At 37.5% G+C, this 16592-nt stretch overlaps 1 protein-coding gene across 2 annotated transcripts in view; it reads right to left on the bottom strand.

Moving 5' to 3' along the window:
* Positions 1–1525: 1525 nt before the first annotated feature.
* LOC149839526 (uncharacterized) overlaps positions 1526–16592 on the bottom strand; it is a 48256-nt gene continuing 33189 nt past the window's right edge. The window contains exons 3-7 of one of the 2 annotated variants that reach the window (XM_090002596.1): positions 12032–12127; positions 11852–11904; positions 2714–2762; positions 1896–1943; positions 1526–1713 (exon numbers count right to left, since the gene is read on the bottom strand). In XM_090002596.1, the coding sequence (XP_089858722.1) occupies positions 1618–1713; positions 1896–1943; positions 2714–2762; positions 11852–11904; positions 12032–12127 (342 nt within the window). In that variant the 3' untranslated portion in view covers positions 1526–1617. The remainder of the gene's footprint in view (positions 1714–1895; positions 1944–2713; positions 2763–11851; positions 11905–12031; positions 12128–16592) is intronic. The other variant, XM_090002597.1, reaches the window with a different exon arrangement.

Genomic DNA, 16592 nt, shown 5'->3' with positions numbered 1-16592 from the left:
AATATATTTATGCAAAATATAAAATATATGTGAAAGAGTATGATATTGCATTTTTTGTGGTTTCAGTTTCACCGAGATTTTGTAAATAAATTTATGCAAGTTCGTGAGACCTAAATTTGCATGAAAAAAAAAACCTACGATTTTGGATTTAAGTGGGTGTTAAACATATTCGACGAGCAATACAATTTTATTGCAAAAATGCCTAAATGCACTATTGCGAAAGGTAAAAGTGTCTTACCAATGTTTGATATTTGTGATTTTGAATATGAAAATTGTAGGTTTTTAAAGAATCACGTCAAATACTCCTACAGTACCATTAGTTTTTAAAGGTCGGGGTAGGCCTAGGAAGACTTGGATGGAGATGATAGGAAAGGATATGAATGCTTTGAACCTCACCGAGGACATGGCGTTGGATAGAAATGATTGGAGGAAAAGGATTCATGTGGAAGACCCAAAATGAATTTCTTTTTTGGTTCATATCGCTGACCCCAATTGTTTTGGGATGAAGGCGTAGTTGTTGTTGTTGTTTATATATATATATATATATATATATATATATATATATATATATATATAGGCCAAGCTTAAGGCTAATTTATAAGCCCTAGCCCAGCTCAAATACTATGCTAAGGGTTCCCAAACATGGTGAGGAATCCCAAGTAGTTACAAACCTGATTCCTTGAAGGAGTTGTTTATGCTTCCAAACAAAAGAGGGAGTCCACAATTCCTTCCAAATCCATTTTCCTTGAATTCTGGTAGTTCGATTCTCCCTGACGCCTTGCAACTGCCTCCAACATGGGTGTCCAAACAAAGTGCAACTGAACTGCGCTAAAGGGAGGTGGTAGTTTGCAACTACCACACCAACGACCATCTCCAGCAGCTATGTGGCGATCTCCAAAGGCCCTCCAACTTTAAAAGCGTCGGAAGAGCATTAGACCATGTCTGGGAGAGCATTTGACAATGTCCCAAACAGCTTCAGATACATTTCACAAGTACCCAGCCAACTTATTAGGATGCTCCCAAAAACCTAGTAAAAAAAACAAAGGGAAAAAAATTCTCTGGACAATTTGTCTTAAAAGAAAGAGGCGAATTGTCCCAAGCTACCAAACGGACAATAAAATTAGAAACGTTCTGTCCCCTTTTTCTTGAAGCGAGTCTTCGTAGGCTCATGAGCTTGACCAACAATCCTCTAATGGAAAAAAATGGAGGGAGTGTTTAGCCCACTTTGGAGGTAAAGGAACCGACTGAAGATACCACCACCCGCATTTCACTTATGGGATCAGCATTCATCTATATTGGTCAAAATGGTCTTGGAAAATACCCTGAGAAAAGGGCATTAATGGCATCAACTCACGTAAAACGAGTGCTTTCTTCCATTCGAGGCGAATTCTAGTTTTTTTCTTTTTTAATAAGTTTCATTGCTAACCCTTTGCAATTTACCATGTAACGACAACACACGTTTGCAGCAAATCCAGAAAAAAACAACACAATGTTTGCTTAACTGTAAGCATCTTTGGAGTCAGGCTTATCATGACTCTAAATGATATTAAAGAATGATAATTACATAAAAATACCACTCTTTAATTATATGATTTTATTACATATACCAAAAATAGATCAACCCTTTGGAGAATCTGCCGTGTAATCTTTCACTTGCACTGCAAATTTGTCCAGACCACTCTGAAGTAAGCTTTCCACAAATGGTCTAAGCGCCTGGAAATCCACGGGACATACAATTCTTAGGAAAACAAGTGACATTTCCAGGAAGTGAAACATGGACAATTCTAGGAGAAGCATATCATTGTGTTATAAGAATTCTACTCTCTGATTTCAAAACCAACATCACAAGAAAATCTTCTAGCAAAGATAATTACAGCAAGATTCAGGACTCTTACCGCTGCTATAGGAGATAGAACTTGAGGAACTTCATATGAAACAGTAAGCTGGAAGTCAAAAAACTAAAGCAGTCAAAGACCAATTTAAGAGGATGAAGTATGCTCTTTGGTGTGAAATCATGAAACTGAACAGAAACATCCTGATATAACAGGTCTCCACTAGGAAGACTCTGCATGATCATTGGATGGCACAAAGCACAATAAATATACCCCATGATCCTTTTAGAAGGTATGGCTGTTTACCACTGCAGATGAAGCACAAGCGAACAGCAATTAACATCTGGATGTCACTTTTTCCAGATTCTGGCATTTTATGTGCTCAATTTTAACTTAGCCCTTTCTTTGCAAGACTCGCAACTTGCAATGACAACATCACGCAATATGGACACTTGACTTTCATCTGTTTGTAATCATCCTGGACGGAAGGATGGAGAAGCAGATGCATGTGCTAAACACACAAACACAAGCATGGGGACAAGCAGATGCGTGTGTTAAAAATACACAGACACCACACACGAATGTAAATAACAAGGCTTCTATCTGATGCTAAAAGGACTGTGCAACACATGCATACATATACACACTCAAAGTAGGCAAGAAGACTTCAAACTGATGCCAAGACATGGTTTCTAGAGGTGGCAGGCACATGCAGTAGACAAAATGAGCAAAATGCCAATGATCTGTTTATGGAAATGGCATTTCACATCATTTACATGCCATGGGGTTCATTATGTCATTTTTCTTCATATGACACAAGAAGGAAAGAGCCCTTTGGGTTTGATAAGAAGGAATACAATAACATTAAACTAAATACTCACTTCAACTGTGCAGGAAGCTGAACCTTTCGGGAAAAATCGAACAGCTCCCCTGTGCATTCAATAAGATAATTTAATTTACTAATTTCAAATCAGAATAATAGATTGGTAGATGATCTCCCAAGTAATAAAAGAGAGCATCAATGATATGAAAATATGACAGTAGAACAACAAAATTCTCACCATTTTAAAAACAATGATACACTCAATCAAATCCTTAAAAGAGAAAAGCAAACTGCAGCACTTTGAAAGATATCAAGAGGATTAAAAGTGAAATTATGCATGAGCTTGCAGTCGAAAGCACAATGTCCAAACTCCAAGCACCTACTATTACAAATATTCTATACTTGTGAATCTGTCACCTATATATATATATATATATATATATATATATATATATATATATATATATATATATATATATATATATATATATATATTCCACCTATTCTATATTAACATTCCTTAAAGAATTATCAATAGCCTATATCCATTGTCAAAATGCTTATACAACCTGATCCTAGCACCTTTGAAATACCCTTACAAATAAAATACCTACTAATCATGTGTAATGTCCCTCAAAAATCCAACCTTTTTAAAACTTTTTCAAACCTCAAATTTTGAGAAAAATTTAAAACTTTTTATTTATATAAACAATTCACATGGTTCCCAAAAGTAATATGCCAACAAGTTCAGCTATGGCTATATTTCAACTGTTCCAAATACTAGACGACCCACCTGAGCGCAAAGGAGATTGTATATTAGCCTCCCAGTATCAGATCTAGTACAGAATTATCCATAGACACAACTTGATTGAAACTATTACTTTAAGGGATTCCCACATGTGAAAAAAGAAAATGTGGAAGACAAAATGTATCAAGATTTAAGATAATTAAGGAGTTAACGTAAAAATTTAAAGTTCTAAACCATATGCAAGAACATAATAGGAATGAAATGACAGAATTTAAAAATGTTCTCATTCTAAAATATTACACTTCTTTAGATATAAGGATTTAGATAAAAAAGTAAAATTTACACAAGTTTTTAACCAACTCAAACTTTTGCTTGATCCCTTCAAGAATCGTACTAGGTAAGAGTGGAGCCACATGCCCGTAGGAAACCAAAACTAAACTTGAAGAATGCAATTCAAGTTGAAATGATGCAATCAAGTGTAATTCTCATCATTTTAGAAATGAAAGTCAAGGTAATCCACATCATAATAAGAATATGATATTCAATTTCATAAGCCATCATACATTTCATGGCATTCATAATTACTTCACTTATATGCAATGGGAACTCAAAATCATTCTCATGTTAATTCATGACATTCAATTTCATAACTATTCATATACATGATAATCATTTGCATAAATGAATGAAACTAACAGTTTATAGCATACTCCAAAGTGAAGCAAAAATGCAATATATCATGTAATGTCATCATTCACTTTCTTTATACTTAAGAGAAAATACGCTCATGTTCAACTTATGACTAAGGCATGCATTATTTCAATTATAAATTCACATGTCATTTATCAAAACATTTATGCACTTTGCAATTCAGATATCATAATGGAACAGGTCCTATCTTGACCATTCCTGTGTGCCTCGCACACACAAGCACCTCACGTGCATCAACCAAACCTTTGGCTTATAACAACAGGTCAAATCATATGACCAAGCATAAACATGTCTTTTTCATTCATATGTAACAAAATTAATATGCAATAATCATGCAAACTTAAAATTCTCTACATGTTTACATATATGATTATGCATATGGAAGTAGTTATCCTAAAAATCTAATTATATGTTTTTCTTGTTATTCAAACCCATCTGGTACAAAAGAGGGTATAGACATCCAAAAATAACCATAGGAGTATTTATCATTCTATGTATTTTTTATTGCCCTCCTATGGCTTAACTGGGTCTTTTCCGAGCGATTCAACTCTGCAGTGCAGCGGTTAGGAGAACGAACCCATGGTCCCAGGTCTTGGCCTACACCAAACCAAAATCACCGGCGAAAAATCAGGCATGCATCCCTAACTCTACAGAGTTGTGGTACTACCACCTAAGACTCACTAATAGACCTATCCCCTAACCTTCGTGGGACGGAGACAAGAGGTGCCTTCAGCCCTCGAAACACATGTCCCACATGGCTTGTACCGCCCTTCCCTCTCCTGAGAGGACACGAGATCGGAATGGATCCAGCCATCTGAGAGTGCCTAGCCTTGCTGGCTCCTCAAAATGACCCATGGTCCGAGGTTATCTTTATTATTAAGTCATAGGTTAGAGCCAAACACTATATTCTCACAAGATAACCATCTCATGCCCTCATGCATGAATTCAAAAGTCTATGTCACATGCATAACTTAAACTTACATGCTCTCGTGCATGATATCAAAGTTTATGCCACTTGCATAATTCGAATTTACATGCTCTCATGCATGATACAAAAATATGTCACTCGCATAATTCAAATTTACATGCTCTCATGCATGTTCATTACATAACAGATTTGTATTCTCTTTCATACATGACCCTATCATGTCATGATTCAACTATACATGCTCACATGCATAATTCAATTCTAACATGATTTCATGCATGATTAAATCTCAACATGCTTAACACAAGATAGACTCACATGAACTATTATGCATGCATAGATAATTTTATTATTCCATGCGCAAAACACATCACATCATACTTGGACACATTAACAGGATATACAAAAAATGTAATCATCATCACAAGCATAATGCATTCATTTTAGGCATGTCTTCATTATACAACTTTCACATGCATGGCAAAATCAATAAAAATTAATGTCATGCAAGCACGTGATGGAGTCAATTCAAGTATAACAATACAGTCAACCATCAATTTTACAATAATGTTAAACAAATACCTGCAACTAACGCACTCCAATATCTCGTTAGCTACAACCATGTCCAGCATGATATCCGAACTACAATTGTCAAGAGTCCTAGATATCCACAACTAAGTGAGTGTGTGAGCAGGAGAGTGTTGCATTCAAGAAAGTAATTAACCTGTGGTGCGCTTGCACCACTTATCACAGGTAGTTATCCGATTTGCATGCTTTTGTATTTGTATTTTTTTTTTTTGGCATTTTTAGCCGCAAGCGATGCTTAGCATTAAGCATCGCGCAATTTGCTCAGCTACACACTTGCAATGCATAATTATATAGACAATGCAATACAATTATAAACTATTTCTAACAATGTGACTATGCTACGAATTCAGTGTACGTGCAAACTAACTTTCAGATTTCTATCATACAACAAGAATTACATTCTAAAATTTTAGTTTAGGAATCCTACATTTTCGATGCGACGAAAGGTAAAACGAAACTTAGGATCCTGAAAGTCCGGTGCAACTGTCGCACAACACATTCTACTTGTCACTCTCACAAAGAGAGAGTGCTACCGTGTTGCACAAACAACAATAACATTTATCTAAATATGTTTTCGCTCACGAGCGATAAAAGTCCACACGACATTCGGTAACCCGATTGGCGAAAACCAAAAAGCAAAACCTTGACAAGTCCAAATCAGATTAGATAGCTGTGTGGTGCAGCTCCACAGGCTGCACGCTGCCCTGTGCATCACCCCAGTGATACAAACATCGAGGTACACTATGTCGAGGGAAAGATTTTATATCTTCATGTGAAACGAAACCAAAAAACATGGAATTTACATGGAAAAGAATACTAGCATGCACAGGGGACACCTGCTGTCATGGCTGACAATGGTGTCGACAGCAGCCTGGTACAATTCTCAATTTTGAGAATCAGGCACGCAAAACAAGGCAATGATGGTAATGAAGATCAGCTAGAATAATACGTAAGCAATACATAATCCATGGTTGAAAATTAAAAGAAGGCACATAGTTATCATTTTAATCAAAACAATTCAGCCCTAAACCATTTTAACTTGTCACTTAAATCTGATTTATGGCCCAACCGAAATGTGAATCACCTTGTTTGATAAAGTCAAGCAAAATATAAAGAGCATGGTGTGATGGTCACGCAGTCGGTGACCCAGGCAACACCAAACATAGACAGAACAAAAATGAAAACAAATACTACACGGCAGAAAGGAAAACATGGAAATGGACAGAAGAACAGAAAAAAAAAAGAGTTGCTATTCCAAATGGTGAAAACCCCCCCTCACGGTTGGGGGTCGTTTCCAGGTGGTACAGGTGTCTAACCACCTACGGTGGTCCGGATCCAGCAAAAATAGGGGAAACCGAACCCTAACAAAGATGCGCAAATGGGGAAATTGAGCCCCAACAACCAAAAATTGCCTATCAACGACATGCATTGCTGAACAGAGGAGGAAAAGAAGAATAGAAAACATAAATTCGTATAGAGTGTAGCGGTTCACCTAAATTTTTCGGCGTCGGCGGTGGAGGCACAGGGTGTAGCTCGTTAACGAGCGAAATCCGAGGCTCAGCTAGGTCCACGGGTGACAGTAGCTCGCAGATGGCTTCCGACGATGGACTTCCCTCTGGCGATGGTGGCCCAGCATGGTGAATAGGGGCTCGGCTGGTAAAAGGTCATGCGTCACTAGTCCCGCACGAACATGGGAAAGAAGAAGGGGAAAGGAGGAAAGAAGAGAGGAGGGGAAGAGGATTCATTGGTGAGGTAGGGGTCTACGCTGGTGCCCAGCTTCGACCGGTTTCCGAACAGGAAAGGAAAGAAGAGGAAAAGAAGATGAAGGGGAAAAAGAGAGGAAGGAGGGAGAGATGGCGTCGGCCGACGAAGGTTGGCGTCGGCCGGTGGAGGTTGGCGACGGCCTAGCTTCGGCCGGTCTCTGGTCGAGGAAAGGGAAAAGGGGAGAGATCGACTGCGTGAGAGAAAACTGAAATGAAAAAGAGAAATGAGGATTTGCATGTTAGGGCATTTACGGGTGCTTCATCGGGTCCAGTTCGGGTACAGTTCGGGACCGATTCAGGCCCGACCCGAGGAACTTAAATAAGAGAAAAAAAAAGAAAATGAAAAACCATTTGAAAATAATAAAACTAAAGAATTTCTATAATGAAATGTGAAAAGTAAATAAAAATAAAAGAAATAAAGTAACACTAGAATTAAACTATTTGGTTTTAAAGAAAATACTTTATTCAATTAAAATATTTTTCCAAGATTAATCTTATGACTAAAATACTGTTTTTACGAAAATATTTCGAGAACAATTAAAATATGTCATGTTAAGTTCAAAACACCTCAAAAACACCTAAATGGGTTTGTGACTCATCAAAATGATTAAATTGAATATTTTAATAATATTTTATTTACCACTATTATTGAAATGACTATTTTACCCTTATTTGTCAAAAAGATAAAATTAAACGTATAAAACATAAGAAATTGACAATAAAAGATAAAAACACCAATTTTAACTCAAAAAGAGTCAATTCCTTTATTTATTTTCTCTTGAAAATTTACAGGTTTTACATAATGTGCCTCTAGTCAACTAGAAGTTGGTCCAGTCATGTGGCCTACACCATCTGGTTATTCAACCCTACCGATAGCCACTTTCTCTAGGATTTGGGAGGATGGTTTGTTTTTTAATAGCCATAATGTTCTTTTATGCCTTTCACTGTGCAACTGTAGGCTCATCTGAACTTTTAAGTCAATCTTGAAGGTTGGGACTTCGAAGCCTATGTCTGCCTCTGGTTCATCATGTAAGACAATCAGAAATATCAATAACAGTCTTTGCTAGCTAGGCAATTAATATCTGTTGTAGCAAGATTCTTCTCCTTCAAGCTGAACCATACATGAAGATAGATTTGATTTTCAACAAATATTAATGAAGTATTACTCTCAAAACCTTATTTTGTGCACCCAAATCATGTCTTTAAAAATTGATTTTCGGAATGAAGTCTTTGGCTCACAAATAGCAAAAGAAAAATGAAAGAAAGCTGTTTTTTTACCAAGGTTTTAAAACCCAGTGACTCGGGACTCGACTCGTTCTTTATTGACTCGTGACTCGGCGGGTCAACTCGGTGATTCGGACCGGGTTTTGTTAACTTTTGATTTTAAAAGAAAAACAATATTTAATTTGTCTCAAACCATGTTTTTCAGTAAACAAGAGATGTTTTTTGGCTCCATGCAGAATCTTGGGTTGAACTAAAATAAGGAGATCGTAGCATGTGGATAAATTGTTCATTAATGAGCAATAAGTTGGAAATGTGGAATGAAAGAGCACAATTTATTCCAGTTACATAGATGCCTTTATGCATTAAAAATGCACATGCCTATAAAGAAAAGAGAAATTTTTGTTGGATGTGATAAGGCAAGGTGAGGACAATTGGTTCTGATTAAAGGGGTATAGCCTATATGAGATACAAAGAAAATATGAAGTCTGAAAGGACAAGAAAGAAGCACCAAGTAGATGTTGGAACTCTATGGATGTTAAGGACAAAGTTATGTATGACTTTGTTCCAGTTTCTTGTCTATTATGCCTTCATAAAGATGGGGCAAAGAGGAAAGGTGTGAGGAGAAAACCAAATTCTTCCTTGTTATATAGTCATGTTAGTAAAGTTTAAAGCAAAATATTAAATGCATTTATGCAAAGAAACTGCAAAAAATATAATTGTGTAGAACATAATAAAAGCAGCAATCTACTTGATCATAAAATATTAATTAGCTGTTGTTGAATCTGAAGATTGTCCTGCCTGATGCTTCTAGAAATAGATTCATATCCAATAACATTTACCTTAGATCATAGTCACATATTGTCTTCTTTACATATTGAAGACATAAAGAAACAACAATATTCTCAATAATATTACAAATTTTTGTTATTCTGAAATACTCAAAAAATCAAATTTTAAACATTCCAGAACTCGCCCGAGTCAAGCCGAGTCAGGCCGAGTCACAGCCGAGTCTTCGCAGACCGAGTTTAGCTTGCTGGGTTGACTCGCTGGAGGGCCGAGCCGAGCCGATCCGAGTCACCGAGTTGACTCGGCAAGTTTTAAAACCTTGGTTTTTATAGAATCGGTTTTTTTGAGAACTACTCTACCATGGCCAGAGAAAATCGAGAAAGCAACAGGAAAGCAAGAGAGGGAGAGAGAGATAACCATATCATATCTCTAGCTACGGACTGAAATATCACCAGAAACTACAAGCAATAGCATGTATTTCCTATGCTTCCTAGTCATGTAATAATAAAAAAAGAAATGCAGAGAGAGTTTCCATAATATTGGCAGAGAACTCTCTCCCCTATTTTTTGGTTAAAATAATAAAAAAAAAGAAATGCAAGGAGAGTTTACATAATATTGGGCAAAACTCACTCCCCTATTTTTCCAATGACAGTGGTTGTGGTATGGTTTGTGAGGACTATGATAGTGGCAATGGTGGTGCATCATTCAGAACTCTGACGATGTCACTTCATGTAAGTGGGGTTGGTGGATGGTGGTATTGAAGAACAAGATTATGGTGACAATGTCATAGAAAAAGGGATGCATGATAATGTGGCTGAGGGGAGGGAGAAATGACAAATCAAAAATCTATTTATCTAATTATAAACATGAAAAACTTTTTCATCATCCAAACACAATTCTATTTTATTATATACTAAAATGACGTGTTGAAAAGTAAATTTTCAATAAGTTTGTTTTAAAAAATAAAATAATTTTTTAAAGATGTCATTCAAATGGTGCCTAAATCATCCCATAAAAAAATGAGCATAACTTAAACATCAGAAGCATTCCTGGAATTAGAAAAACAGATAAGGAATTGTTTGGAAAAATAAGATATGTTGCGTATGGCAGCAGAAAATTGTGGGACCTTAGTGTCAGGACAACAGCATGGTCATGCAATCATTTCCACTCAGTGCTTTATCATAATAAAGTAAACTCTTGAAACACTAAGTAATCATTGCAGCTAAAATTTTTGTAATATACTCAAATAGGTCATGTGATCAAATAATAAAAAGTTAGAGAATGACTGTCCTGTTCACAGTGGGCAGTTGTCTGATGATGCACCAAGTTGGCATCAAATGCCTCACTCCACATAGAATTGCACATTTTACTTGAGAGAATTATGTATAGTGCACCTTATTTGTATGTTTAGTTCCTTTTACACGCCACCATATCTTGCCATAGGAAACAAGGGGAAAGCTTTGTTTAAATCATTTTCAGGGAGATGATTTTCAAACTCACGATTCTGAAAATTATCTCTATGATGCCAACTAATATTATGTAATAAGAGAGCCACAAAAAGCAAGAAACTATGGGGAGTTGTTTGGCATGGCATGACACTTGATGCTGAATATATCTATATTTGACATAGTGGAAAAGCAGCTTTTCTTGACATTTGAAAAAATATCAGCATTTTTAGAATATCATGATCACAATAACATTACACAAATCACAGAAAGTATAAAAATATGGACAACTCCTTGTGAATATCCTGATTTTGTTTTTCAAGACATGAATTTAAGCAATGTTTCTTTTTTACTACCATATATCATTTTATCGTTTTTTGAGAAAAAAAGTAAAAGAAAGTTTCCTTGATTTTCTTTATCTCAACGAAATGAGCAAGTAGGTGGGTAAAAGCATTTGTGCAGAAAGCTGCAAATGCACTCCCAAGAAAAGAAATGCAATTCCTTTGAGCTAGTAAAAAAGAAAAGACGTACATGTGATTCCAAACATGCATTTATAACATAAACTTCGAAGAGGATACAAAGTATGGTTTCTTCCCTTTAGGTGACATCTGGTTAAAAAAGAAACAGAGATTTGCAAAAATGACAAACTTGAATGATTGAAAAAACAAAAGGAAAGAAGAAAAGGTAAGTAATTAGATGAGAACTTTTGTTTGATAGATAAATGAGAAGAATTTATACTTATCTTCGTGAATGCTTCACAAACTTGATTAACAATATTAGTAGAAGATCAAATTATAAGACATTACATATCTGCCTTAATGTTCACATGGTCATCCCTAGCCAAGATACCCTTAGGACTCTATCAATCATGAAGTTGAAAATTGCAATATAATAAAGTATTCACAATTCACAAGTACATACTGACATAATTATGTAGATGGCTAATCAGTTTCTTGGCAAAGGGCAAGCACATTCCCATCCAATACCAAAGTAATATTTTTACCTGTTAGGGAGACCATCAAGAGAACGCCAATGAATTTTTTGGTTGGGAATTGGCTGCAAAATAACCAGCATGATATCTTTTAGCAACAAGACAAATTATTAGGGTAACAAATTATTGCCTTGCATAAATATAGTTCAGTTCAAGAAGTTACATGAAGGAAAAGGTTCACGATTGTTTCACCTGAAAATTACGAGCAAGCCACGAAAATGTGTAATCACGGCCAAAAAAATCGTATGATAAAGTCCATTGTGATAAATCAGGTTTATCTTTTAAGACCTGCTCAACATTAAATATCATGTTTCCATGAGGCAAATTCCATGGCAAAGTTACATAATTGAGTGAAAAATTGGTGCATAAAAAAGGAAAATTGCTGTAGCATGAGGTCTACAATGAAAAGAAAAAAAATACTCTGTTTAAACCTTTCAAACTTTTTTTCTTTGTAACCTTTTCTTTTTGAAGGCTCTGCTGACCATCACAAAAGTTATGCCTCAACTTTTGAACAATTTGCATGGCATGAAGTTAGACACATGAAGTAGTTTTTGTGATATATAATATATATATATATATATATAGAGAGAGAGAGAGAGGTAACTTTGGAGACCCCTGAAACATCGAACAACATTTGGACACATGGCCTTTTTGGGACCTTTAGAGGTGGTCGTTGACTGCAGCTAAAAGGTGTTTTTGTACAAAAAAATAAAATTGCACCGCTGATTGTGCACACAAGAAGCGGTGCAATTTTGTTTGACTTGGGTCAAACTTATTGGGCATTAGACGATAAACTCCTGTCTCTCTCTCCCTCTCTCTCTCTATATATAGTCACTAAAATATGAGAACTAATGTGTGAACCACAATTTTCATGAATTTTTTGTTCTTTTCTCTTGAGTCTAACCGGACAGATGTGATCTACATGCTTGGTTTTATAAAAACCCGCTCTTGAATCATCCGATTTTGATGAATAAACGATACTTTTTAAGGCTTTAAAATTAATAGCTCATAACCTTCATAAATATTCAAGCATTCAAAAAATCACATTTTTTCATCGAAAATACACAATCCAATAGTTGATTCTTAGAAAATTCAACATGCCAAGCACATCCACATGGTTGGATTTGCAAAAAAAAAGTGTTGAAAATGCCCATATCTCTAGTTCTCATATTTCAGTTCTTATATTCTAGTAACTCTCTCTCTCTCTTCGTGGGCTCAACCTGTTACATGATCTTGGGCGGCCATCCGCATCCATGCAAAGCTTCTTCATCTTCGGCAACGTATTAAGAAATGGCTCAGCTTTAATAACCTGAACAAGTTTAGGTTCATAGGCCAGTGGGAAGTTGAGCTCTCCTCTTTGGCCCAACGTCAGGTCAATCTTGTTGGTGTGTCGGAGGGTCAAGTGCTTCAATTGCAGGAGCGTATCGTTGTCCTCTCTGCCCTCGTTGCAGAATGAAGAGCGCGAGATGAGCTTAGATGGAAGTTGAGGGCCAGAGTTGCATGGTTGGCTAATGGCGATGATAATACATGATTTTTTCATATGAACGCATCAAATAAGTACAGTAAGAACCGGTTCCTCTCGATCGAGATCGATGGATGCCAGTTTGGTCAGCAAAATTGTCTGCCAGCTATTACTTCTTATTTCTCCAGGCTATATTCGACTGATATAGGCGTTGGGGGGGGGGGGGGGTCATCGGCGATATGGGTTATAAGCAGTTGGCGGCAAACCAATTTGTTCCTCTGCAGGCTCGATTCACCGAAGCTAAGATTTCTAATGCTATTAGCGGCCTCTCAGGATGGAAGGCCCCAGGCCTTGATGGTTTCCACGTAGACTTCTTCAAAGCTTTTTGGCTAATTGTTAAAGCTGACCTGCTCCACTTGTTCGATGAATTCTATTGTAATGCCAGGCTGTCTAAACCATACCATGTAGCAGTCATCTTTTTTATTCCTAAGAGGCAAGGGGCATCAGACATATCCAACTTCAGGCCGATTTCGGTGATGGGCGCTCAGTATCGCATTATATCTAAAGTGTTGGCTAACCGGTTGGGCGTTGTCATTGATCAACTTGTCTCTCTGAATCAGGGGGCTTTTATTCAAGGTCGAAGTATGCAAGGGTCTTTTATTTGTGCAACTGAGCTTCTTCACTCTTTACAGTCGACTGAAGCACCGTACTTCTTGTTAAAATTGGATTTTCACAAGGCTTATGATAGTCTGGCATGGGATTTTTTGTTTGAATCTCTAACAAATATGGGGTTCGACAACCGGTTTATAGCATGGGTTAAGGAGCTGGTCGCGAAATCCGTGTCGTCGGTTTGCATCAACGGACTGAGAGGGGAAGAATTCAAGTTGGCTAAAGGTGTGCGACAGGGTTGTCCCCTACCCCCCATTCTTTTTAATATCGCGGCAGGGTTTACCTATTCTCATGAAAAGGGCAGAACAAACAGGCTTCTTGAATTCGTTGGGCATTCCTGGTTTTGTTGGTCACACAATTCAATATGCAGATGATACTATAATATTTGGTCATGCGAATGTTGTGCTTCATTATTAAAGTATTCGCTGCAATTTCAGGCCTTCGTCTGAACAAGAGTAAGTGTACTCTGGTCTTACTCAATGCTGACCCTCTACTCCAATCGGTTGCTGCAAGGATCTTCAACTGCCCAATATCCGACCTTCCTGTTAATTTATTGGGTCTATCGTTGCACTCACTGCAGTCGTCGAGGACTTCGTCTTGGATGTCTACTATAGAGCGGGTGCAAGGGAGATTGCAGACTTTGAAGGCCCGATATTTATCTTTTGCGGGATGAATGACGCTAATTCGCCATGTTTTGGCCAGATTACCAGATTTTCGTATGAGCATGTCTGTTATACCGACGACAGTAGAACGAACGATTAACTGTTTGCTTTCGCACTTTCTTTGGTCTGGGAATGCGTCTCACAAAAATTACATGCTTGTTTTTTGGCAGAAGATCGTTCTCCTGAGGCGGCTTGGAGATTCCGGCTCTGAGAAAGAGGAGCATTGTTTTAGTCTTGAAGTGGGCCTGGGTCGCTTCCACATCTCCATCTCCTTGGGCTATGCTTGTTAGGCAAAAATATGGTAGTCTACCTGACTCCCTTCTTTCGACGCCCAGTTCAGTGTGTCATTCGTCCCTCTGGTTGGAGTGGCGGAAGACACTTCGCTCCTTCAATGATAGGGATCTTAGGCCTAGCCATGGCCGTCCGTGGCTTCACTAGGCCATGGCGAGCGGAGATAAGTTCTCCATTAAGCAAGTTTATCATTCCTTGTTGCCATCCGGGATGGACTAGTTTTCCACTGATTGTATATGGGGCAAGGGGCCCGCTCCAAGGGCAAAAGCGTTGGCATGGCTAGTGGTTCTGGATCGTGTTCAAACCCAGATTAATGTCAGGAAACGGGGGCTTCAATTTCCCAGCATGTGTGTTCTTTGCGAGAAGGCAGTAGAGGACACGACTCACCTATTTTGGTTTTGCCCAGTAGTTCTAGACCTATTTTTTCAAACTTGGGGTGCACCGCCTGTTCAAACTCATTCGAGTTCTGTTATTCGGGACCTCTTGCTTGGTCCCATGATTTTACGAAACAAAAAAAAATGGAGATTATTGTGGCGGGTATGGTTGTTTTCAACATGGTGGGTGATCTGGACTGAAAGAAACGATATCTTTTTCAGGGGCATCAAATTCAATTTTGGAAGGCTACGTCAACGGGTTATGTCTGATGTGTATCTGGCTCTTAAATTACATGGTAGAGACGGGGGGTTGGATCTACTTGTACTCTGAATTGTGCACAGTCACCATCTAGATGGTGGCTGTCTTACTCTTATGTTCCTCTCTCATCCAATATTCTGTTGGATGTATTTTGGTAATGTTGAATGATGAATGTTCTCTCTCTCTCTCTCTCTCTCTCTCTCTCTCTCTCTCTCTCTCTATATATATATATATATATATATATATATATATGAAAAGATATTGTCATTCAGTATAGGGTCTGGATCTCAGAATCCAAACCCAATTCCTTTCATTTAAACACATGCTCATTAATGTTTCATTAATGGCATGTTGTAATTTTATCATATCATATAATGGGTATTTTCGTACCCTAGCTATTGTATCTGTGTGTATTTAATCAGAGAAGAGAAACTGAATACCCTGATTAGGGATTTTTGCTGCAGCCACGTTCTCTCTCCCCTTATTGTGTTGTTGCTTGAGGATGAAGAAAGGAACCCATGATTTCTATCATGGTATCAGAGCAACAGGTTCAATATTGAAGATCGGTTCCACCTATGACTGATTTGTCTCCTTCTAAGGTACATGTTTCCTCCTTGCCCCTATCGATTTCTCTTTGCATTCAAATCTGCAGTCCATCTGAAATCTCTTCTTCGTATTGTCCCCTTTCTTTTGTTCTTTTGAAATACCTCATTAATCTGCTTATTGTCTCCTTCAAGTACCTCTTTTTTATTTCCCCCTTTTTTTATTTAAGCCAACGTGTTTCTCTTATTTCCAAAATCCAAAACTTAAATTTGGTCACGTTGTCATATTTCCTCCTGCTTTCACTGCCTGTTGTTCTTCTGTCATACCTGCTACTTCTTTCACATTGTTGCACGTGATCTTACCCATCCATAACTAAAATAATCACGCAAGATCAATTTTTGATCTACGCGTGATTACAAGAGTTGAAAAGGATCACGCCAAACTCATTCGCATATTGACTTCAGATCGAATTGTGATATGCACGTCCAGATCT

The sequence above is a fragment of the Nuphar pumila genome, chromosome 4, assembly GCF_984573655.1.
Source record: "Nuphar pumila chromosome 4, dmNupPumi1.hap1.1, whole genome shotgun sequence".
NCBI classification, from domain to species: domain Eukaryota; kingdom Viridiplantae; phylum Streptophyta; class Magnoliopsida; order Nymphaeales; family Nymphaeaceae; genus Nuphar; species Nuphar pumila.
Note: the sequence above shows the minus strand (reverse complement) of the source record. Positions and strands in the feature narration are given on the sequence as shown.